This window comes from Stegostoma tigrinum, chromosome 2 (assembly GCF_030684315.1).
Source record: "Stegostoma tigrinum isolate sSteTig4 chromosome 2, sSteTig4.hap1, whole genome shotgun sequence".
Taxonomy (NCBI): domain Eukaryota; kingdom Metazoa; phylum Chordata; class Chondrichthyes; order Orectolobiformes; family Stegostomatidae; genus Stegostoma; species Stegostoma tigrinum.
Genome location: NC_081355.1, coordinates 110,195,347 through 110,221,873, shown reverse-complemented (window position 1 = coordinate 110,221,873; position 26,527 = coordinate 110,195,347). Strand labels below are relative to the sequence as shown.

The 26,527-nt window shown below is 39.6% G+C and overlaps 1 protein-coding gene across 1 annotated transcript in view; it reads left to right on the top strand.

Moving 5' to 3' along the window:
• LOC125467091 (pituitary tumor-transforming gene 1 protein-interacting protein-like) overlaps window positions 1-25,128 on the top strand; it is a 53,693-nt gene extending 28,565 nt beyond the window's left edge. Inside the window, exons 6-7 of the mRNA XM_048562509.2 lie at window positions 894-937; window positions 23,742-25,128. Coding sequence (XP_048418466.1) covers window positions 894-937; window positions 23,742-23,791 — 94 coding nt within the window. The 3' untranslated portion in view covers window positions 23,792-25,128. The remainder of the gene's footprint in view (window positions 1-893; window positions 938-23,741) is intronic.
• Window positions 25,129-26,527: the final 1,399 nt, after the last annotated feature.

The following is a 26,527-nucleotide window of genomic DNA, read 5'->3' as shown; positions in this document are numbered from 1 at the left end:
CAAGAATAAAAGGTTTACAGAGAGAAATTGATGGGTTAAGTGTGCAAAACATTGGCAATGGAGTATGATGTGGGTAAACGTGAAGTTGCTTACTTTGAAAGGGAGGACAAAAGAGCAGTATTATTTAAATGGAGAAAGACTGCAGAATGCTACAACATAAAATACTGTGCAAGAAACACACAACCAGCACACAGGTGCAGCAGGTTATCAGGAAGGTTAATGTAGTGTTGGCCCACCCTTCAAGAGTTTGAATATGAGTAGGGAATTCTTACTGCAATTATACAAGCTACGGGTGAGACCACATCTGGAGTACTGTCAGCAGTTTTGATTCCCTTATTTAAGGAAATATATCATTTCGTTGTAGGCAGTTCAGAAAAGGCTCACTAGGATGATTTCCAATATGGAGAGATTTTGTTAAGAGCAACTATTAAACAGATTGGGACTCTACTGATTGGAATTTTGAAGAATGACACATGCTGTAATTTAATCATTGGAATCTTAGGGTGCTTGCCAGAGTAATGCTGAGAGAATGTTTCTCCCGTTTGGGAGAGTCTTAAGACCAGAGTACATGAGTCAGAATTAAGGGGGACCAATTTAAGACAGAGCTGAGAAGGAGTTACTGGTTTGAGGGTTGTAAGTCTTTGGAACTCCTTGCAACAGAAAACTGTAGGGACAGAATCCCCAACTGATCAAGAATCGAGAGTTATAGGGAAAGGACTGAAAATTGGATGAGAGGAGTATCTAATCAGCTGTCATCCTATTGAATGGCAAAGCAGGCTCAAGGGGCCATGTGGCCTACTGCTGTTCCTTTCTCCTGCAGTTTAATGTAACTTTCATTGAGGTTTTGATTTTACTGGTTTGAAAATCTAATTTCTTTCTCTTTTTTTTCTCAGGGATGCTCATAAAAAAGCAGGCTATGAATTTTGCAAGAAATATGGTACGTCAACATATCAAGTTGCATTATCAATTAGTAATGCATAAAATATTAAGATAAAATCTGTTGTACTGAATCATGGCATAGATGCAGAAGAAAAGGAGGCCATTCAGTTACTATTGTATAAGTTGACCCCCAAAGGAGCAATTCATTTCCTGTTGCTCCCTTGACATTTTACCCATGGTCCCATAAATGTTTTGTTTTAAATAGTGATATGGTTCGTTCTTGAAAGTGATAACTGAAGTTGTGTTCAATATACATTTTGGGTTTTGAATCTAATATATTAGGTATTGGAATTGTCATAGTTAATTCTGAGTTGTTCGGATTTCATTATTATAGATAAATTTAATTAGGATAGGGACAGCGGTTAGCACTGCTGCCTGTCAGTGCCAGGGACCTAGGTTTGTTTCCAGTGTTGAGTGCCTCTGTGGAGTTTACATGTCTTTGTGGGCTTCCTCCCACAAAGATGTGCAGGTTAGGTGCGTGGGCTGTATTAAATTGCCCTGTAGTGTCCAAGGATATACAAGATAGATAGATTAGCCATAGTAAAAATCCCTTGGTTTGTGGGGATAGGGTAGTGGGATGGATCTGAGTTGGATGCCGTTTGGAGGGTTGGTGCAGGCTCATTCAGCCAAAGCCTCTTCCTGTGCTGTAGAGATTCTATGAATCTATAAGATAGCAAGCTAAAGACAATTGTTGGATGTGGTTAGAAATAATGCCTGAACTAGTAGCAATTTCATTTGGTTCACGCTTCCAAGGACAGGTAAATCCACCAGTTAAAATCATGCGCACATTCGTACATATCTCGGACCCCATGAATTGAAATCCATTTCTCCCAAACCAGGCTACAGCCATCCAATCACACTGTGTACCTACACCACATTGATTTCAGTATTTCAAAAAGTCAGCTCACCAACACCACCTTGAGCATAATTAGAGTTGGGCCATAAATACTGCTATAGACACCAATGTCTACATCCTGTGAAGAAATATAAAACTAAATGATTTTAACAAAAAGTATACCATCTGTCCTCATGACTATATTATTGCTTTTAATTACTACATTTCTTATTGTCCCAAATGGAATGGCCCCTGTGTAATGCTGTACTGTGGTCAATTTGAGGGCAGTATTAAACCAGCTAATATTATCCAAACAGAAAATTTAAGTGAAGACCGTAAGGGTTTTGACTACTTTCAATAGGCGTATAATGTCTTTCTAATCCAGTATATAAACAAAAAGTCACAATTGTATTTTGTATCAGGGAATGAATCAAAGCAAGTAAGAAATGTGGGGAACGAGAATGCCACAGTGGCCGTAATTTAATGTGCCTAAACGTGATAGAGAAGGACTTAAATAAGAAGCAAATCCATTAATAGATTGGAGTAAGTGATTTTTGAGGATCTGAGAATAAAATTTGATCATGGAAATGGGTAAATATATGGACAAACATTTGATGTCAAATATAGAAGATAGAACACAGAACATTACAGCACAGTACAGGCCCTTCGGCCCTCGATGTTGTGCCATTTAAAACAGTGTTCAAAAAATGCAAGAAAACGTTTTTTGCTAAAAGAGAGAATAACCTAAGCACCGGTTATACTCTGACAAACACATAGGGAGCAACTGCAAATCAGGAAAGAGGCATAGCTCAGTTATACAGACATCAGGAGAGCGCATCATCCAGGAGAGCATATTAAGAAATTAGGAGATAAGTCGAGAAAAACTCAATGCCAAAAGGAAATTAGATTTTCACTGAACATGAAGCAAAAAGTATAACATTTCACAGGAAAATCAATAAAAATGGGAACAGGATTAAAGGGCAGACAGAATAACATCAAAAATAACAATAGGTAGCCGAAACATTAAAAAGAAAACTATTTTGTTTCGTTTTCTACCAGAGCGATCTAACAAGTAGCTATGATAGTGAATGAGGGAAGCTCATTAAAGAAGAATGTATTGAATAAACTGATTAAATTAGGTTTTATTCATTATGGTGGTAACAGAACTGAAATGAGATGTACTGAATTCCCTGGGCACGTGATGAATTATTTTAAAAGAATAAAGACTGAGTTGTGGCTTTGGTTCATGTGGATCCATGAGTAAGGAAGGTGATAGTTTTTGTGGTCAGCTGGCAGTTGGGTGATTAAATTACTGTGGCGCTAATTTGGTACTTTTGAAGATGAGAAAATCTTTGTTTCTTTTAAGCAGACTTCCTCTGGCTTCTAAACGCGTTTTGTGACAAGATTAACTGTGTATATAGCAGCAATGCAGATTTATAATAACATGTTTCACATTTGTACTTGTTTCTCACTTGTGCTTACTGGAAGCTTTGTTTTCACATGCAAGGGACCATCCTCTGCCTGGTAAAAGAACAAGTCCAGTTATTGTGCCTCGTTTAAGTTAAACGGAAGTGTGGAGAACAAAACTTTTCACAATAGGACCTTGACCAATCAGAATCAACTTGCCAACCAGTCAGCACCTTTTGCTCATTCGTAAAGTTTGTTGCTCCCTTTTGAAATTTAGCATTCCTGTATCTGTCTTGATGACTGCAAGATCTAATATTTAATAACATCTCTCTTTAATTAGCAAAATATTTCCTTTTATTTTGTTGAAATAATACTTCCTTTCAGAATATTCAAATATTTCAATCTTTTTTCTTTATAGTGTATTTCTGTTTTATTTTGGTTGCACAATAATATCAAATATACTGGATGCATGCATAGCCTGTTAGTAAGTTTGGCTTGTTTAGGTGCTGCTGCTCCATTTCTTCAATCATTTGTTGCAGCAACATTGAAATTTTTACATACTACACCACAATCTTTTCCTCAACACAATTAACTGATGCTAATGCTAGATTACCATAAAGGTGCATAAGTGTACTTCTCACCTCAGTTGATTAAGGTTTTTAAAATCAGATTTCACCAAACAAACCTGAAATGATGCTACTGCAGATCAGCCATTCAGAAAGTATATGTTTGCATCATGCAAAATTAGAAAATCTGGCATGGTGGCAGTACGGTGCATTATGTTCTAAGCTGTAGGCTGTGGTTGAACATAAAGATAAAATATTTAAAATAATAAGTTCAAACCCTAATAGCACTGTTATGTATTGTGTGACTTGTTCCCTGTGATTTGCAAAGTCTGTCTATCAGAAACCCACTATTTCAATATCAACATCTTTCAGTGTTATTGAAAATTACAGACTTTCATAAATGCACTTACATATATTTGAACATGTAACATTTTATTCATTTGAAATACCTTTCCCTTTGCTCAGTTACGAACATGAGCGCTTGGGAAAATACAGGCTATTTAGCCTCAAAATCCTGCAATGTCATTCAACAGAATACGGCTGATCTGTTTTGGTGGAACCATCCCTTCATGTTCTGAAATTTCTTAATTTCCTAGTGAATTCCAAAACCTGAGTTCCAAAAATCTATTTCTGTCTTGAATGCAAAGTTCACAGCCATACTAAATGACCAACTATTTCTTCTGAGACGTTAGCCCTTAGTTATTGATTTCTTAGTTGGGAAATGATCTTAGTTTCTGTCCTGCTTAGAATTTTAACATTTCAATAACATTAACTTTTATATTCTTTTCAACAAGAGGATATATTGGTCTTGGCCTTGTCCTCATAAGACTATCCTCTATCCAGGATTCAGTGCTTCATTGCATACTCTGTAAAGCAAGTATATCCTTCCTTCGGTAACAGAGCCAAAATTGTACATGGTAAACCAGGTATGGTGATTTTCCAGGTTTATACATTAGATAAAAGGCATGGCTCAGGGCCTTAAATCCGTATTTTTCATCCCTCTGTATAAGGAAAGAAGGTGCTGCCAAAAGCGTAGTGAAAGAGAAGGTAGTTGATGTACTTGAAGGATTAAAAATAGAGGAGAGATGAGGAAGCTCATTGTAATTAAATTTGATAATTCACCTGGACTGGATCAGATGTGTTTTTCTATATGGGCTAGAATTGTATTGACTGTCACCACTTGCATGCTCCCCTTGCATGCAGAGGTTGTGTCAAAGGATTAGAAAATTATGGATGTTGCATCCTTGTTTCAAAAATTATGGAGCAGTAAACCCTGTAAACGCAGCTCAATCAATGTAACCTCTGGTGGGATGTATTTAGAAATGATAATCAGGAGAAATTAAAGTCACATTGACAAATATGGATTAAAAAAGGAAAGCCAGTACAAATTTATTCAAGGCAACTGCGTTGACCTGAATTCATTGAGTTTTTGATGGGGTAAAAGACAAATGAGAGCAATTGATAAGAAGGTGTGGAGCTGGATGAACACAGCAGGTCAAACAGCATCTTAGGAGAAGGAAAGCTAACGTTTCGGGCCTACACCTCTGAAGGGTCTAAGCCCAAAACATCAGCTTTCCTGCTGCTAAGATGCTGTTTGACCTGCTGTGTTCATCCAGCTCCACACCTTGTTATCCATGAAGGTAATTGATGTAGTGTACATGGACTTCCAAAGGCATTTGATCAAGTGCCACATAACAAGATAATTAGCAGCATTCAAGTAATTGGAGAAGAGAGCAGTGATGTCATGAAAACAAAGCTGGCTGTGTGGCATAAAACTAAGGCTCTATAATGTTAGAGGAAGGTACATAGAGGTGTTGGTCCTATTGATACAGCTTATCATATATACTTAATGGCATAGACTTGTCTGTTTAGGGTAGAGTTTAAAAAGTTGAAAGCATTGTGAAGTGTGACAGATGGAATTTAATACAGAGAAGTGATAATTTTGATCAGAAGAAAGAAGAGAACTAATTTTTTAAAGTATAAAAGGGAAGTTCAGAAGCACAGATGTAGATACACATGCATGTATGCTTGAAGGTGGCAAGACAGGTTGAGAAACAGTAAGGCACGTTGAATTTTGGACGTTATAAATACAACTGTATGTATAGATAAAATCAAGGAAGTTATAACAAACTATCATTTAAAAAAAAGGTCAGTCTTACCTGCAGCATTAGATCAAATTCTGGAAGCCAGACTCACTATGAAGGTATTAATGGTGATGCAGCTAAGGCTTATAAGAATAGTTCCAGGGAGAAGCAAATTCAGTTGTGTTGATAGATTGCAGAAGCTGAGGATGTTTTCCTTGGAGAAGGGAAGCTTGAGAGAAGGTTTGAATCTGAGGAAGATGGAATCTGTACAAGCAGCATGAGTCACAACCCAGCAGTACCAGTGTCATTGCAGGGGTATTTGTCAGTACTGAGCGGTGGCTTTAAACTGCAGTGGCAGGAGGACAAGAATCGAAGTAATGAGGTGAGAGTGAGAGGAAATAGAGATGAAAATGAAATAATAGAAGAGAAGAAAGCAAAAGTGTAAAGCAGAGGAATTGAGGGGGGGGGGGTGGAAACAAATGGTACTGTAGTACAACAGAAGTGGAAAAAGCTCAATAATCCAAGTCTGAAGATACTATATTCAAACACATGGACCATTTGCAATAAGTTTGACAAATCACAGTGCAAATCGATACAATGTGACTGTGATTAAGGCGGCATCGCTGCAGGAGACCAAGGCTGGGAACTGAACATATTAGGATGTTTACTATTAGGAAACACTTTATATAAAGGGTAAAGGAGTTGAGGTGGCATTGATAGCCAGAGTTGAAGTCAGTGCAATCATGAGAAATAATCTGTGCACAAAATCTATTGTGGATGGAGCAAATAAGCAGAAAGGAGTAGAAGCTATCTATTTGCATCCAACCAGGAGTAATAAGTTAGGAAATGGCAATATTCAGGAAATTAGAGATGCATGTGACAGTCGTGTTATAATAATCTTGGGTGATTGTAATCTACATGTAAATTGGACGTACGACTACATTAGCAAGAATATTGTGGTGGATGAATTTGTGAAGTGTGTGCAAAATTGTTCCTTTTAAATCGGTACTTTGAAGAGTCAACTAAGAAACATGATATTCTAGCTTTGGTTTTATGCAACAACATAATCAACAGCTTTGCTGAGAGAGGACCTTTAGGAAAATGTGGCTGCAATATGATAGAATTCTTGAAAGAGTTTAAAAGTGAGGTAAGCCAATCCTAAACCTCAGCAAATGAAACAGTAACGATAGGAAATGGGGGGAAAAGGCCAGCCGGGTTTAGAACAAAAATCATGTAGCAGGGAACAACATACGGGATTATAAATAATATCTGTAGGCCTGGAAATGTATTGTGCTTTTTCGGACTTACTATCTCCATTCTAAAATTCACAATTCTTTACACTGCCTGTTCCATTTCATTTCTGGTCATACAACTAGCATATTGGGCATGTCTAATGCAAGTACAGCAAGTATTTGCCCTGTGTAAGTTTTTAAGATCTAAGTAATGAGGCAACATACTCAATCTATTTCCTGAGGCATTATATTGTGCAACAGAATGTTTTGCAAATTTAGATTTTTTTTATCATCAATAGGAAGATTCTCAAGTTACAAACTAACTACTGCAATACCCCAAGGGAAAGATAATAGTAACCAACATCTGTACTGCATAACAAATATACAATTATCATTTAAATGGAATGAAGAAAGCTGTACATCAGTTAGAAAAAAATAAGCTGAAAATTGACATTTTAAGTACCTTCAACTGAACCTACAGTGGGCAGGGTAGTAGGGCTACAATCATCATGCCATTCCTTTACCTACTCTCTTTGTCTGCTCTGATTTAATCCTGGACCTTTTTTATTTCAACATCTTAATTATAAAGTTCTGGATGTTTGTTAACCATGTGTTCTTGAACCCGAAAAGAGTGCATAACTGTTGCAAATGCACATATTTGACCTTTAATATTATCCATTTTCTAGCCATTGTCATGGCTTTTAGTGAAACTGTCCTTCTAAAATAGCTGAATTACATCTCACATCAATTTCTGCGTCCATTTCAGTACATTATCCCTATTGTACATGCTAATCTTAGATCGGATCTTATGGAATGCCTTCTGCAAGTCCCTAGTAAACCACATCACTGGTTCCCCCTTATCAACCAGTTACATGCTCAAAAAAAAAATCCCTTCAGTAATTCCATGCTGACTCCAATCTTATCACTAATTTAAAAGTGCTCTGCTGTTAATCCTTTATAATAGACTTATTTCCTATTTTTTTCCACGACCAATGTCAAGCTCAGTGGTCTATAATTTGCTGTTTCGACTCTGTCTCCCTTATTAAATAGTGTGGCTACATTAGCTATGCTGCATTTCATAGGAACTGTACCAGACTGTGGAATCTTGAAAGATGGCCACAAATATATCCGCTATTTCTAGAGCCACTTGCTAAAGTACTCTGGGAGGTAGATTATCAGTGCTTGGAAATTTTTCAGGTTTTAATCCCATCAGTTTCCCCAATATCATTTCCTTGTTAATACCGACCAACATTTTTGGATGTTGTATGTTGGCCTTGTTTGTGAAGACTGAGCCAAAATAATTGATCTGCCATCTCTTTTTACCCTATTATAAAATCCCTGTTTCTCACCTAAGGGTCCTACATTTGTATTTACTAATCTTTTTCTCTGCATATATCCATAGAAGCTTTTTGCGATCATAAGCTTACTCTCGTACTCTTATTGTTCCCCGTCCTAATCAATCCTTTGCTTAAATCTAAAGTGCTCTAAATCATCAGGTTTGCTGCTTTTTTTTTTTCAGGCTACTTTGTATGCCCCTGCCTTAAATCTAGTATTATCGCTAATTTCTCTACTGAGCCATGGTTAGACCACCTTTCTCATTTTTGTACCAGGAATGTGAACAATTGTCACGGTTCCTACATGAACACTTCACAAGACCATAAGCCGTAGGAGTGGAAGTAAGGGCATTCGGCCCATCAAGTCCACTCCGCCATTTAAATCATGGCTGGGCATTTCAATTCCACTTCCCTGCACTCTCCCCATAGCCCTTGATTCCTTGAGAGATCAAGAATTTGTCGATCTGCCTTGAAGGCATCTAACGTCCCGGCCTCCACTGCACTCCGTGGCAAGGAATTCCACAAGTCCACCACTCTGGCTGAAGAAATTTCTCCTCATTTCTGTTTTAAATTTACCCCCTCTAATTTTAAGGCTGTGCCCACGGGTCCTAGTCTTCCCACCTAACGGAAACAACTTCCCAGCATCCACCCCTTCTAAACTATACATTATCTTGTAAGTTTCTGTTAGATCTCCCCTCAACCTTCTAAACTCTAATGAGTACAATCCCAGGATCCTTAGCTGTTCTTCATACGTTAAACCAACCATTCCAGGGATCATCCGTGTGAATCTCCGCTGGACACGCTCCAGGGCTAGTTTGTCCTTCCTGAGGTGTGGGGCCCAAAATTGGACACAGTATTCTAAACGGGGCCTAACTAGAGCCTTATAAAGCCTCAGAAGCACATCGCTGCTTTTGTATTCCAACCCTCTTGAGATAAACGACTACATTACATTTGCTTTCTTAATCACAAACTCTACCTGCAAGTTAACTTTTAGAGAATCCTGGACCAACACTCCCAGATCCCTTTGTACTTCTGCTTTACGAATTTTCTTACCATTTAGAAAATAGTCCATGCCTGTATTCTTTTATCTAAAGTACAAAACCTCACATTTGCTCATGTCGAATTTCATAAGCCATTTCCTGGACTGCTCTCCTAAACTGTCTAAATCTTTCTGCAGCTAGGTGGAGAGGAGAGTATAGGTCAGTCCAGGGAAGATGGACAGGTCAAGGAGGTGGGATGAGGTTAGGAGATGGAGGTGCGGCTTGGAGTGGGAGGAAGAGATGGGTGAGAGGAAGAACAGGTTAGGGAGGCAGAGACAAGTTGGACTGGTTTTGGGATGCAGTGGGTGGAGGGGAAGAGCTGGGCTGGTTGTGTGGTGCAGTTGGGGGGGAAGAGGACGAACTGGGTTGGTTTTGGGATGTGGTGGGGAAAGGGGAGATTTTGAAGCGGGTGAAGTCCTAATTGATACCATTGGGTTGCAGGGTTCCCAAGCGGAATACGAGTTGCTGTTCCTGCAACCTTCGGGTGGCATCATTGTGGCACTGCAGGAGGTCCATGATGGACATGTCATCTAAAGAATGGGAGGGGGAGTGGAAATGGTTTGCGACTTGGAGGTTCAGTTGTTTATTGCGAACCGAGCGGAGGTGTTCTGCAAAGTGGTCCCCAAGCCTCCGCTTGGTTTCCCCAATGCACAACGGCACCTCCCAGTCGCAAACCATTTCCACTCCCCGTCCCATTCTTTAGATGACATGTCCATCATGGACCTCCTGCAGTGCCATAATGATGCCACCCGAAGGTTGCAGGAACAGCAACTCGTATTCCGCTTGGGAACCCTGCAGCCCAATGGTATCAATGTGGACTTCACCAGCTTCAAAATCTCCCCTTCCCCCAATGCATCCCAAAACCAGCCCAGTTTGTCCCCTCCCCCCACTGCATCCCAAAACCAGTCCAGCCTGCCTCTGCCTCCCTAGCCTGTTCTTCTTCTCACCCATCCCTTCCTCCCACCCCAAGCTGCACCTCTATCTCCTACCTACTAACCTCATCCCACCTACTAACCTCATCCCACCTCCTTGACCTGTCCGTCTTCCCTGGACTGACCTATCCCCTCCCTACCTCCCCACCTATACTCTCCTCTCCACCTATTATCTTTTCTCTCCATCTTCGGTCCGCCTCCCCCTCTCTCCCTATTTATTCCAGAACCCTCCCCCCATCCCCCTCTCTATTGGGTCTAGGCCCGAAACATCATCATTTGTGCTCCTGAGATGCTGCTGGGCTTGCTGTGTTCATCCAGCCTCACATTTTATTATCTTGGATTCTCCAGCATCTGCAGTTCCCATTATCACTAATGCAATTGTCTTGAGCTCTCCTCCACTATCGCCTCTGCATGATAAAAGATATCCTGAATACTAATCTGCTTGCCAGTCGATGAACAGCACATTAACAATCTCAGCTTAGCTAAACCGTGTATACAGATCGCTAATTTTTTTTTTACATATAATGGTCATCCTGCTGACATTGTTTCTTACTGTTTCCTGATTCATTCTTTAACATGCTAGTCGCTTTGTAAGATCAACTCTTTTTAAGCATTGTCCTGCTTAGCTTACCATCTCCATGTATTTTTATCATGCTAAAGTGGCAACGGTAAAACCATTTCTGCATCTAAGACTATGTAATATCACCGCGCCATAATTATTCTCCCAAGCTACAAATGTGTGTACTCCAAAATCTGTTAATATCTTGAACTAAAAGAATCATTGCTGACTACACAGTAACTGTGATACCTGAAGGAAGTTAAAGCTCTCAGTAACCACACAACTAATGTACACTTTCACTTGAAATATTAACAGTCTAAAATCAAATGTACTTCAAAACAAAGTTGTGTTTTCTAATTAAAATAATTCTAGCTTGGAGCATTCTCACTTCTGTTAGCCAAAGTTCTTTTCTTTTTGCTCATTTGTGGGATGTGGGCTTCTGTGACAAGGCTAACCTTTTATTACCCTCTTCCTGTTGCCCTTCAGAAGGTGGTGAGCTGCTGCCTTGAAACATTGCAGTTCGTTTGGTATTAAGTGCATCCGTAATGTTAGGGCGGTAGTTCCAGGATTTTTCTTGACCCTGTGATACTGAATCAGCAGTGATATGTTTCCAAGTCAGTAAGGTCAATGGCTTGGAGGGAGAGTTGAAGGTGCTGGTATTTCCATAAATCCGCTTCCCCTCATCCTTCATGGTTGTGGGTTTGGAAGGTGTTGTCTGAGGATCTTTGAAGTTCTGCAGTGCAACTAGTAGATGGTACACTCTGCTACTACCGAGTGTTAGTGGTGGAGATAGTGAACGTTTGTCAATGTGGTGCCACTCTTGAGCAGGCTGCAGCGGCATAGATGGTGCCAAACTTCTTCAGTATTGTTGCGTTGCACCCATCCAGGCAAGTGGGGAGTATTCCATTATACTCTTGGTGCCTTGGTGGTAAACAGGCTTCAGAGACAGAGTGAGTTATTCACTGTTGGATTCCTAGCCTCTGATTTTCTCTCGTATACACAATATTCATAGGGCTAGTCCAGTTCAGTTGTGGTCAGTGGTAATTCTCAGGATAATGCCATTGAATGTCAAGTGGTGTTGGTTAGTTTAACTCTTGTAGGAGTGGTCATGGTTTGACGATTGTCAGTCCAAACATGAATATTGCCCAGGTCTTGCTACGTTTGGACATGGATAGCTTCAGTACTGGAGGAGTTATGAATCATGCTGAACTTTGTGCAACCATCAACAAACATCCACATGTCTGAACTTTTGGTGGAGGGAAGTTCTTTGAAGTAGCTGAAGATGGTTGGGCTGAGGACACTACCCTGAGGAAGTCCTGCAGAGATACCAATTTGGAACCTCTTGCAAATCATTTAGTCTTAACTATTGTACTGACATGCAGGGTTTCCCTATCATTTGAGGCGGCTCATCCCAACAAGCAAAGGCAGCTACATCTGACAACTGGTGACAGCATTGGCTGTAGCAAAGACTGTCGATTGGAGCATGTTCCAGGAAGAGGCAGACTGAACATAGAACAGAACAGTACAGGCTCTTCGGCCCACGATGCTGTGCTGAACTTTTATCCGAAACCTAAGGTCTAGCTAACCTTCACCACTACCTTATACTGTCATCCGTATGCCTACCTAATAGCTGCTTAAATGCCCCTAATGAGGCTGACACCAGTACCCTCCAGCAATGCATTCCACAAAACCACAGACTGATACCCCAGGCCATGCCTAGGCCTAGGGAGAATGAACTTTACGGTCTAGATGTTTTTCTTTTTATTTTCTCTCTTCTTTTATTCCTTCTCTTTTTTAAGTTCTGGTTTTGAACTTTAAGTTGGTACCACAGGGCAATTTTCACTCTTATATTCTTGTACTTAAGAGACAATAAAATCTAATTCTGTTTGTGGGTTTCCCTCTTCCTGTTAGTTGTTTAATTGTCCTCCACTGTTCATGATTTAGTGGAGCTTTGATCTGATCCATTAGTTGTGGAATCACTTGGCCCAGTCTATCACTTGCTGCTTTGACTGTTTCATAATCTAGTAGATCTCTTGTCACAGCTTCTTCAGGTTGACTTTTTTTAGCTGTGTGCTGGTGCTCCTAGCTTACCCTCCTGCACTCTTAATTGAATCAGGTTTGATCCTCAGGCTTGATGGCATTAGTATAATTTGGATATGGCAGGCCAAGTTTTGCAGATTGTTGCAGTACAATTTTGTTGTTGCTGATAACCTTTCACACCACATAGATATGCAGTCTTGATGGATCTGTTTGAAATGTATCCTATTTAGCATAATTGTGCCACGCAACATGATGGAGGATATCTTCAGTGTGGTGCCATGTTTGTATTTGTCTGAGCCCTAAAGTTTGACCAAATTTAAATGCCAGGAAGTGTTTTACAACAAATCAAACAAATAAAATTATAATTTAATTCCTCACTTGCTTAATCAAAATATTAATTGCTGGATACTAGTTCAATCTTACAAAACTGGCTCTCCCAACATCCTCAATGTATTTTAGGTGTGAGATTGTAAACAATTGAGCTACAAACTGTCTATTTGCTTCAATGATGAGACAGCATTGGAGTCAACAATAGCTAACTAAAAGCTAAAAACTACATTTCTGGAGAAGGGTCTCGGCCCGAAACGTCAGCCTTCCTGCTCCTTCGATGCTGCTTGGCATGCTGTGTTCATCTAGCTGTACACCTTGTTATCTCTAACTAAAAGCCAATGTGTTTCACATTGCCATGAGGAAGAGGACAGAGCCGTTTTCAAGATTGGTGTACAGACTTCCCCAGAAATGAGTGAATGTCACTGTCACTGATGGACAACAGTTGGTATGGTCAGCACCCAATGAAACTGGAGAACTTGAAACCTATGGGAAACTGGAAATGACAGGCCTGTTTGTTATGACTGGTGAGATACATTTAGAGAGGAATATTTCCTCTGGCTTTGAACGAAGTGTTGCCTGCAAAAAGTGTTTAGTTCAGTGTCTTTAGTTTCTGTGCAAAAATCTTATTGAAACCGTATGATTCTTTTTAGCTATTAATTGGAAGATTGTATTTCTTTTCAAATGTTTGAATAACAGCAAAGTAGTGCAGTTGCTGGAAATCTGAAACAGAACACTAGAGAAACTTAGAGAAAGAAGGAAAACAAGCTAACGTTTCACGTCAGGTACGACTCTCAAGTCATCCTGAACTCGAAACATTAACTGTTTCTCTTTCCACAGATGCTGCACCTCTTTATTTTTAAATGTATTTGGAAAAGATGTACTAGTATTGGACACAGTTCAAAAGGCATTCATTAGGTTGATTCAGGAGATGACTTATCAAGAATGGAGAAATAGACTAGGCATAGTCATTAGCATTTAGAACACTGAGAAATGACCTTTATTGAAATAGAAAATTTGGTAGGATCTTGACAGGGTAGATGTTGAAAACATGTTTCTACTAGTGAAGGGTTCTTGAACTAGAGGACAATATTTCATAACAAGGGGTTACTTAAAGCTGAGATGCGAAGCAGTTTTTTCTCAAAGTGCTGAAAGTCTAGAATTCTCTACCTCGAGAGTTGTGAAGGTTAGATCATTGAAAGTATTTGAAGAGAAGATAGCTAGATTTCTGAACTAACAAGGAGTTTCCAGGTGAGAGGAACAAGCATGGCAGAGGAGCTATGGCAGTTCAGCCACGATCTTACAGAATAGTTTTAACAGGCTTGAGCTGGTGAATGGCTTAATTTTTGATCCTATTTCATATGCCTTAAGTCTCTACAGGGATTGCAACGTGCTAGAAATTATATTCCTTTACCTCTGAACTCCCTGAGTCTTGGCATAATTCTTAGGCAAAAACAAACAGTCTTTTCATAACTTTTGATCTTATACTGAACCCCAAGATGAAATTCTGACCACAAATGTGCACTAAAGCTTATATTCAGTTCTGTAACATTGCATATTTCCACCTATGCCTTGTTTAATCCAGTGCTGAAATACTCATCTATAACCTCATCACCTCGAGACTTAACTTATTTAATGTCCTCCTGGCTAGCCTCCCACACTCTACCAGTCAAAATTTGAGGTGCGACAAAATTCTCCTTACTGCTACCAAGTCCTGTTCTCCACTACTGCTTGCATTTGCTGAACTGCATTCTAACTTTTGTTTCTTGCTGAGGATTTTTTTTTAAAAACTGTATATTCTGCCTTAATATTGTTTAATGTGTCTGTGTCCCATTCTGTCGTATAATGCTCTTGTATAATGTCTTGAGACATTAAAGATGCTATATAAATGCACATTTTAGAGATCTGTGAGCATATGTTTCACTTTAAAGAAAGGAGCACAGTACATGTTATAACATACTTAGCCCCTCGCTTAGGTACACTAATGAATGGCATATATATTGTTGTAGCACGTCTAAAAGATCCATGAGCAATCTGCTGTAAAAGTTTTCTACAAAAGTGTTAGTACTTTGGAGATTAGGCTGTGGTTAGTTGTAATTTATAGTTTACTACACTATGGGATTAGTGCCTTTATAAAGAATTGAAGAAGGAATGTCTAAGATTTTCCTTTTTGTGGGCTAACATACATGCATAACTTCAGAAGCCATTAATAAGTTGATTAATTTATGTATCTCCAAAGTTGCTCAACGCACAGAGTTCTGATTTTATGATTTTTGAACCAACATGGCAACTGCACTAACAACAGTCCTTTCCAATCTTCTGGTCCCTGGAATTTAAAGAAGGATGATTAGCAATCCAATAATTGGAAACTTTCAGACTTGGGCCAAATGTAGGTCTCCCAGCAAGAGTTTGAACACAGTTTGATCTTGTGGGATACTTGCTGTCTGACTTGTCTGCTATGGGATGCACCTTGTAAAAAAACATGTTGACTGAATCAAACTTTATCCTCACTGATCGTTTCTATTACCATTTTTTTTGAATGTCAGTCATAATTTTTTTAATGAACTCATTGCCACATTTAACTATAATATTACTGTGAACTTTATTGCAATAATTATCCCACCACAAGATTATGCTGACTGATTTGCTTGTGTACAACTTTTTCCTTTCTGCGCCATAAAACAATAGCATAGTGTTAGCTGACCTCTGACATCACATCTGTAATGAGCAAAGATTGAGAAAAATGGTCGGAGCTTTACTGTTTCTTCTGCCTCTCTTGGCACTGAGATGTATTTCACCTGGTCCTGGTGATTGATCCACTTTCATAGTTTGCAATTTTAATGTTTGTTCCACATGTTCGTCACCTCTATTTCAGGCTTCTCTTTAACTATAAGATCGATAGCACTCCATCCTTTGTTCAGCCAAGTGCACTGTTTTTGTTAATAACCATGTTCATGTGGTGTTCCTCCTCAAATAAATTGCTTAATATATTTTGGAAATACTTTTTGGTTTTCTTTTGATTTCTACTTAGCAATGTTTTAAAATGCAATCTGTGACAATATATGGCAAATGGTAACAAGTATAAGAATCCACTGCCAGTTTCTGCTGCATGACCGTAGATAGATATTCAACACCTGTAATGCAAATGTATGCAACAGCTCTAGAATAATCTTACTTCTGGGCTCCAAAGGTGGTCTGTACTTCTGGCATGGAATTTTTAATTGCTGCCGTGAAAGCTTTTGATCTTTGTGGCTTTAAAAGTGTGAAAATAAACCAGAAGTTAGCACCTTTCCGAACGATGGAAAATCCCAAATCACGTTTCAGCATATGAAGGACTTGTAATGACTGCTATAATTGGTGATGCATGGCAGCCAGTTTTCACATTGCAAGATCCCAGAAAGAGCAGCAAATGATGGTTGCATACCTGTTTTTGTTCATTTGTTTGTCAAAGGGAATATATTGGCCAGCATACCCAGGATAACTAACTCACCTGCTTTTCTTCAAGATAGGATCACAGGAGCAGGAGTAAGCCGTTCAACCTACTGAGCCTGCTCCACATTCAAATAGATCAAGATTGATCAATACCAACTTTGTACACTCTTTCTATATCCCTTGATGTCATTAGTCTCCAGAAATTGATCAATTACCATCTTGCTTATTGTCAATGATTGAGCTTCCACAGCCTCTGCAGTACAGAAAACCAAAGATTCACTACCCCTTAAGTGAGCTTTCTCCTCAAGTCAATCCTGCCTGGCTTGCACCACAGCCAGGGGAAAAGTCCCTGCTGCAACTACTCCATCAGCCCTTTGATGAATCTCATAAATTTCTCCAAGATCACTTCCCATTCTTCTAAAATACTGGTCTAGTTTCTTTACACCGTCATTATAGGATAGTTTCCATACTTCCCAGGAATCTGTCTGGTGAATCTTTACTTGCCATTAAAGAATTGCAGCATACCCTTCTTTAAGCAGGAGGACCAAAACTGGACAGAGTAATCCAGATCCAGTCAAACCGGTGGTCTTTGCAGTTCAAAGGAGACTTCTTCTTTGCTCTTGTATTAAAATTTTCTTACAATAAAGACGAAATACTGTTTGTCTTTTGAATTGCTTGCTGGACTTGTATGCTGGTTTTCAGTGGCTTCTGGGTGAAGACATCCAGGTCGTTTTGGACATAAATGGTGGGAGATTGGAAAGTATTTAAGAAATACTCTGCACCTTGATCCTACTGCCAAAGTGGATAACCTCATACTTAGCCACATAATATTTTGTTTGCCATGTTCTTGCTCAGCTTGTCTAAATCCTCTTGAACCTTCTTTGAATCCTCCTCAAAAATCTCATTTGTACACTTTTTTTAATCTTCAGCAAGCTTGCAAAAATCACAATTGACCCCTCCCCTTTCAACTATTTTGAATCAACTTTAACAGATGTGTTGTAACATACCTCAGGAGCAAATGGGACTTCAGCCCAGGCTTTCTGTTGCAAGGGGTAGGAAAACTGCCATTGTGCCACTAAAGCCCATATGGTCCGTATCCAGGTATTTTCTATTCATTCTGTTCAGAGATCTTATTACGTACTTCTGGAGCAGGTGTGCCTTGAGCCAAATCATTGGTATAGATTGTGAACAGCTGAGGCCCAAGTCTTGGTTCTTGTGGTGCCCCACTGGTCACCACCTCCCAATCTGAACACATCCAGTTTATTCCTGCATTCTGCTTTCTGCCTCTGAATCAATTCTTAATTCATGCTCATATGTTAGCTCCAGTCCCATGCACTTTAATTTTGTTCAATAATTTCCTGTAAGGGACTTTATCAAAAGCACTCTGAAAATTAAAATACACATGAACTAGTTCCCCCTCATCAACTCTGCTAATAACATCCTCAAAGACCTCTAACAGGTTTGCCAAGCGTAATTTTCCCTTTCATAAATCTATATTCACTGTCAGTCAAATGTTTATTTTCTAAATGTACAGCAATCGCATCCCTGATAATTGATTCTAATATTTTCCCTAAGGTCAGACTAATAAGTTTATAGCTGCTTGATTTCTTATCCCTCCTATCTTCAACAGAGTTGTTCATTCGCAATTTTCTAATTCTGTTGCTGCAGAATGATAACATTTTTAAAGATGCTTGCCAATGCATAATCTATCTCTGCAGTTATCTCTCTCAACGCTTAAGTGGAGGTCATCAGTTCTTGTGAATTTGTCAACATTCAACCCCATTAATTTTGCCACTGCTACTTGTTTTCCTCATAAGTGCCTTCAGTCCCACATTCTCTCTCTCAATCTTTGGGTCTTAATTATTTAAGAATGTCTTCTGAAAGCATATAATCTAGAATTGAGAAACTTGTAAGTGGTTTTGAAAAGCACAATGCCTAATTATGTTACTCTTGCATATGTTACATAATCCAATGTGTTTCGTCTCTGACTTAAACTTATATTAGCCTCATACGTCATTTCAGTCAGATCAGTGTTTGGTGGACAGAAACCAGTGCAGTCTGGGCTGCTACTCTCAAAAAACATTCTGACAAAAGGGCAGTTCTTCGATTTACTAATATTTGACAGTGTTAGCAGGAAATTTCACACAAACAGATTGCCTGGCCATAACGTGCAATGGTTAAAATGTTTTATAGCAGGATGGAAGAAAGAATAATGTGGAGTTGGACCTTTTATTAATAAAGGAGAGGAAATAGATAATGATGAAGATAAAACAAAAGGAACAGGGATTAAGAGAAATGCATTAATGTGTGCACAGACGTGGATGTCAGCTTTCAAATGAAGAATATAGGGAGATGACAAAGAATCCCAATATCAGTTATAATGAGAAGTGCTAGATTGAATTGGATGGAATTAGACCAAATGCTGGTTTGAATGAGGGGCAAGGGGGGTATTTCTGAGTGGAAGAATACCCGGCTTGAAGGATGGAAAGCAGTACTAAGTGATGCTTCACTATCTCAGCTGCAAGCAGAGAAGGCACATATATCGCTGGCCTTGCCAGTAATGTTGACATCCCAGGAAGCAATAAAAGAAAATTAGGGAGCAGAGAGGAAAGAGACAGTATAAACAGGGAGATAAGAATGAGTGTGTAAATAGTCAAAACATGTCTTTTATTTTGCTTGCTGCCTCCTTGAAATGTGCCACCAGCATTCAACAACTTAAACCATTCATTATAGAAACGAAATATTGGTTACCTTTTTCTGCTCAAGTTCAAGTCTTTTTTTTTCACTAATTTTCATCTGTCCTCGCCTTATTCTCTGGGCTGATCATGAATTAAGAGTTTAAGTGCTGTCAGCTGTTCTGAAACTGTTAATTGGTTTTCTTCAACTGGCACTTATATAGTTTGAATAATTTGGGATTCTTGATGTACGGACTGAAAATTACACAATATAAATCGATCGAATTTGATTCAGTAAAACACATTGCAAAAAGCTGCCTTCTGCTTTTTGCAAGATATATGAATGGCACATGAACCTATTAAATGTGTTAGTTATTGAATTTCACCCAATTGATTCAAATCAATGTGGGAAATAATTGCTAAAGTCTCCCACATTTATATCAAACCATACTATAATCTTATACCCATCAATCTCCATTTTCCAGAAGAAACTTTTTTTTTCTTTTGAAAGTGCTTCATTGTGATCTACGAGCTGCTGTTGTGCTTTAAAGATTATTGAAAGAAGTAGCATTCAATAGTGCAGTATAACTTTTTTTGAACAGCTCGATTGGGTCTCAGTCTGGTTTAGTTTTTTTACCTATCTCATCATTTTTAAAAATTCATTCACGGGATGTGTCATTCATTGGCTGGAACAGCATTTATTGGCCATTCTAGTTAACCTTGAAAAAATAGCTCACCTTAAAATGAGCTTCAAATGGCCAAAAATGCTGGCCCAGCCAGTAAAGTCCACATTCCATAAAAAAAGGTAATTTTGTAACAGCTTAAGGTCGCCCCAATGGATCTGTAGTTTGCTACTTCTGTTTATCATCTGCATGATTCTGCTTGGTGGCATCATCTTAAAATACTTAGATCCAGATCTGCACCAATATTACAGCCACTTCTCTTCACTTTCACTGTCTAATTTTTCCTGTTGCTTGTCTGACATCTGAAATGTTGGCTCTCCAGAAATTTCATGCAATGATTTTTTTGGGAAAACTGAAACCATTATCTCCATTTGCTGCCTCAAACTAAATTCTGTAACATCAATGCCATCCCTCTCCCAAGCTCCCTAACTTTTTTCATCCTCAGTGTTCTATTTGATACTGAGTTTCTTACTATAAATCATCTCCAACAAAACTGTAAACATCTACCACCAGTAAATAGCACATCTCTATTACTATGTTGGCTTGTCTGGTGTTGAAACCCTGTCCATTGCCTGAATCACCTATATTCCAGTGCTTTTCTGGCCAATTTCCTGCCTTCAATTATTCAAAATCATCAAAATATCCAACGTCCACACTATTTTACACCAAGTCACATTTACCCATCATCCATGTCCTTATTGATGCCCATTGACTCTGTTAGACAATGCCTTGAATTCACATTCCTCACCTTTGTTTTGAAACCACTCTGTTCCTTCACCCTTCCCTACCTGAGTAAATACTCATAGAGGTCTTCTATGTTTCCCTAATTTTTATCACTGCACCATTAGCAGCTTTGTTACATTAAGCTCAGAGTCCTAGAATTCACATGAATCTCTGCCTGTAAGTTTTCCTCCTCCTTTTAAGGTGCACGTAAATTCTTATCTCTTGAAATAAACTCTTAGTTATTTGTCCCAACAACTGTTCAAATTTGTTTGCTAATATTTCTAGCAGTCATCTTGGGATACTTTATTACATTGAAGCCACCACACAATGCAAGTTGTTGAAGGTCAACTCTTCCAACAGAGTTGTACTCTGCATTCACACACTGAAGTTCTAGCCTTAATGCTGAAACCTATTGACTTAGGCTTGTTTTTGCCAACTTTTTTTTAATTCAAAGGATTTCTTGTCCATCTCTAATTGCCCTGGAGAATGTGATTGTGACTTGCTTTCTTCGAGTTCTGTAGTGCTGTGGGTGTAACTATATCCACAGTGCTGTTTGGAAGTCACTTCCAAGATTTTCAGTGCAGAGATAATGGTTACTTCTGTAAGACAAAGATTTGAACAAAAACAGGAATTGCTGACAAAACTCAGATCTGGCAGCATCTGTGGAGAGAAAGCAGAGTTCACATTTTAAATCCAATGACTCTTCATCAGAACTGATAGTGGTGAAGAAAAAGTGCTACTTTTGCTGAAGAAGGTGTGTTGGGGAATAGAGGGATGGATAAGTGGAGAAGGACACCAGAGCGAGAGAGCGATTGAAAAGGGTAGGCAGATGAGATTATTGGTAGGCCAGGACACGAGAATCTGAGTAAGTGATGATGAGGGTTGGAAAGAATGGGTAGGCTGTGCTGAAAGTAGCCCATGCTGTGACAGTACTGGGTGTGGGGATTGGTAAAGAACACAACACAAGGGTGGAATCAGCCTCTAAAGTTGTTGAACTGAGTCCTAGAGGCTGCAGGATCCCCAAGTAGAAACCAAGATGCTGTTCTTTGAGTTTGTGCCTCAACCCACTTTACAGCCTGATTTTATGGCCCACCTCTACTCCATGTTCTTATTTGTTGCACTCCCAATTGAATTGTTGTTATCAAACAAGTTGGCTTTTTTTAACTCTCTCCTTCCTCCCAGAACTCAGGCCCAAGCCCCCAGCCCTGAAAGAGCTGCTGATCAATCTGGTTGGTAGCTGAGTTGCTAAGAAAAAATGAAGTCCAGGAAGAGAGGCACTGAGGTTAGGGGTGCCATTTTATGGGGGTGTCTCTTATGGACATTAGGTGGGTCCCTACCCTCCAAAGGACGTTTTGTGCTGTTCCTTCCAACTTTTTCACTTTGAGGTTGCAAAAGAGCTGGCTGGTCTCCTGCATTCCGCCCTCTCCTGCTCACCCTTTTATAAAATGCATGTGGAATTAACCTTCTAAGGGCTTCAGCCAACCCTAAGGTGCAAGGGCGAAACTGATCCCTTTCCTGTCCTTGGATTATGGGGGCAGCTTGAAAGGAGATAGTAGGGCAAGTCACATTCACATTCTAATTTACACCTCCTGCCCCACACCAACACGCATGTTGTCTGACTGACTGACAGCATTTTGTCTTTCTATTTATTGCAGTGTTCACAATGTTTCCTCTTTTTTTACATTTTTGAAATGTTAGGGGAAGTCTGCTGGAATCAAGTGTTTGGAGCTTGATGGATATATTGAGAATTTCTCATTCATGAACTGATCCGATATAAAACAAAATTCTCAAACTTTAAAGTGCAGCTCCTAGCCATCTCAATTAATAAATACCATAAGGTATAGGAGCAGAAGTAGGCTATTCAGCCCATCAAGTCTACACTATCATTCAATGAGATCATGGCTGATCTAATAAACCTCTCCATTTGCCTGCCTTTTCCCTACAACCCTGATTTTCTAACTAGTTAAAAATCTATATAGCCATCTCAGCCTTGTAAACACTTAACCCAGCCTTGACAGCCCTCAGCAGTAAAGAATTCCACAGATTTGCTATCCTCTGATAGAAGTTCCTCCTCAACTTTATCTTAAATCTGGGACAGCTTGTTTGGAGATTATGCCGTTTTGGACTGAGACTCTACCACAAAGGGAAATAACTTTTCCGCATCCCCTTTGTATCAGGCTGCAACAAATCTCAGGTGATGGGGACAGCTCAGTGGTTCAGTGGTTAGCACTGTTGCCTCACACTGTCAGGGACCTGGGTTAGATTCCAGCCATTGGTAACTGTCTGGAGTTTGCACCACCTGCCTATGTCAGTGTGGGTTTCTGCTGGGTGCTCTGGCTTCCTCCAACAGTCCAAAGGCGTATAGGTTAGGTAGATTGGCCGTGCTAAATTGCTCCATCGTGTCCAGGGATGTGTAAGTTGGGTGCATTTACCATGGTAAGTGCACATTGGGGAAGATGCTTTTCAGAAATGGCCTCTTTCTACACTGTAGGGATTCTATGATTCTGAGATTAGAAGTGAGACTAGCTCAGATATAAATAGTTGCTGGGCACCAAATAGTACCAGAATTGTTTGGGTATCTTAGCAACAGGTAGAAGTTCTGTCTTATCAGAAATGCACCCTGGCCAACAGATGACACAAAATCTCAATTCATTAAATTCCACTGCTTCGTCTTTAAGCAATTGAATTAGCCTGTCAGTAGAGTGGCTTTATATCTCAATTTCTTTCTCTTGCCCCTCAAAATTAAAGCAAAAAGAAATGGAAATTTTAAATTATGGCCAGAACTTAATATTTTGGAGTTTGATCAGAGTTTAATATTCAAATAAAGATTACTAGTTTGCAATGTTCCTGATGTAGTCCAATATTATGTTGAATTGTGTGTATGCATTTTATATTGATTTATTCTTGGCCTTAATCATGTTTTTAATTTTCAGGTCTTCTTCAGAATTCCGATCACCTCTATAGCAAGTTTGAAAATGAATAAACAAACCCAGCCTTCAACTGGGCCTTCAAGAGTGCCTGAGTATCTGTTGCAACCCACTATTCAATCAAGCTGTCAAACATAGCAGTTTATCTTCACATTAACATTTATTTTACATTTAAAATCATATCGAGCTGTTTTCATATCATGGTTCTTCAGTATTGACTTCTGCATTTGTACTGTCAAAAGCCCTGAAATTCTATTGGACTGTTATTATAAGAAAAATGTCAAATTGTCTTTTCAAAGTTGCTATATCCCTTCTGATTGCCAACTGTCATGTGGCAATTTGTACTTTTGTATGGAAACTGATACAGTTTATATTTTCAACAGTGTCAATTATGATGAGAGGTCCTCCTAGCTGCTTACCTTAGAGATTTCTTACTTGCACAGTATTGTTAAAGATAATTAAAATTAATGCTGTATTCGTTTTGTTTTGATGTTGTGCATTATCTAATTTTGACATTATACAAATACCAGCCCTACTATATTCCCAAAATGCTGGATTTGATTCACATAGTTTATTTCTAGTCTGATAAATGTTATAATGAAATTTTTTTTGTTTCAAAATAAAAGATTCCAGGTGGAGTTGTGTTGGTTTCAAAGTCACACACTGTTTAGAATAATGAATGTAGAGGCCGTTTCAGTCTACTGCATAAAATAAAAACAGAAGATGCTGGAAATACTCAGCAGATCAGGAAGCATCAGTGTGGAGTAAAACAATGAGTGTTTCAGGTTTAATGACCTTTCATCAAACTTAATCCGCATTATTGTACCTTATTTTGTATTATGCACGTTGCAATACCTTGTTTCCAAAGAGATCACTAATAGATGCTGAACTTTAACTTGAACTAGTAGAAAGTTTTGAAAACACAGTTTATTCTGGTAATTGTCAAATAATAAATTTAGTTGCATATTGTATTGCTGTGGTCAAAAACAAATGTTATTTGGGTGATACTATTTGCATAATGGGATAAATGTCACCTTTAAAATACCAGTCTTAAATGACAAAGCTTCAAAACAATTCAGACTTGTAATGTTTATGCTGGGCAGAATCTCTGCATATTGGTAGATCACATTCTGATATACTTTAAATCACTGTGATATTCAGTTACAAGAATGAGAAAAATTGTTGTAATTTACAATGTATTTTTTGTACAAATGAAATTGATAAACAGATTTGATTGCTTTTAGAATAGAGATATTTCCCAATAAATGCCAAAGGGAGTGAGAAATTTCATCTGTTCCCCAACATTGTATTTTCTAAATATTTTCAATGAATTGTAATTGTTTTGTGTATTACTTCCCACTCAATTTAATAAATATAAATTGTTTATGTAAAATTTGTACTGAAATGTGTGGTTCTAGCCTCCTGATAAGAACAGTGTGCACTGAGACCTTGTCCATGTTGAGCTATAGCTGAATTTGAGGAATTGGCTCAGTTGCCTGCTACTCTATTGGGTACACTTTGTTGCTTGGCCTACTGTGTTCATCCAGCTTCACACTTTGTTATCTACACTTTGTACGTAGATTACCTCCTCTGCATTAAAAGAAAAAGTAGTGAGATACAGAAAAGAGATAATGGGAACTGCAGATGCTGGAGAATCCAAGATAACAAAGTGTGAAGCTGGATGAATACAGCAGGCCAAGCAGCATCTCAGGAGCACAAGCTGACGTTTCGGGCCTAGACCCTTCATCAGAGAGGGAGATGGGGAGAGGGTTCTGAAATAAATAGGGGGAGAGGGAGGCGGACCAAAGATGGATAGAGGAGAAGATAGGTGGGGAGGGGATAGGTCAGTCCAGGGAGGACGGACAGGTCAAGGATGCGAGATGAGGTTAGTAGGTAGATGAGGTTGGTAGGTGGGAAATGGAGGTGCGGCCTGAGGTGGGAGGCGGGGATAGGTGAGAGGAAGAACAGGTTAGGGAGGTGGGGACGAGCTGGGCTGGTTTTGTGATGCAGTGGGGGGAGGGGATGAACTAGGCTGGTTTTGGGATGCAGTGGGGGAGGGGGAGATTTTGAACCTTGTGAAGTCCACATTGATAGCATTGGGCTGCAGCGTTCTCAAGTGGAATATGAGTTGCTGTTCCTACAACCTTCGGGTGGCATCCTTGTGGCACTGCAGGAGGATTTTTTTTATGTTGTGTAAGGAATGGGAGGGGGAGTTAAAATGGTTCACGACTGGGAGGTGCAGTTTACTATGAACCGAGCGGAGGTGTTCTGCAAAGCGGTCCCCAAGCCTCCGCTTGGTTTCCTCAATGTAGAGGAAGCCACACCGGGTACAGTGGATACAGTATACTACATTGGCAGATGTGCAGGTGAACATCTGCTTAATATGGAAAGTCATCTTGGGGCCTAGGATGGGGATGAGGGAGGAGGTGTGGGGGCAAGTGTAGCCTGCAATGATGCCACCCGGAGGTTGGAGGAACAGCAACTCATACTCCACTTGAGAACCCTGCAGCCCAATGGTATCAATGTGGACTTCACAAGATTCAAAATCTCCCCCTCCCCCCACTGCATCACAAAACCAGCCCAGCTCGTCCCCGCCTCCCTAACCTGTTCTTCCTCTCACCCATCCCCTCCTCCCACCTCAGGCCGCGCCTCCATTTCCCACATACCAATCTCATACCGCCTCCTTGACCTGTCCGTCACCCCCGGACTGACCTATCCCCTTCCTATCTCCCCACGTATACTCTCCTCTCCACCTATCTTCTCCTCTATCCATCTTAGGTCCTCCTTCCCCC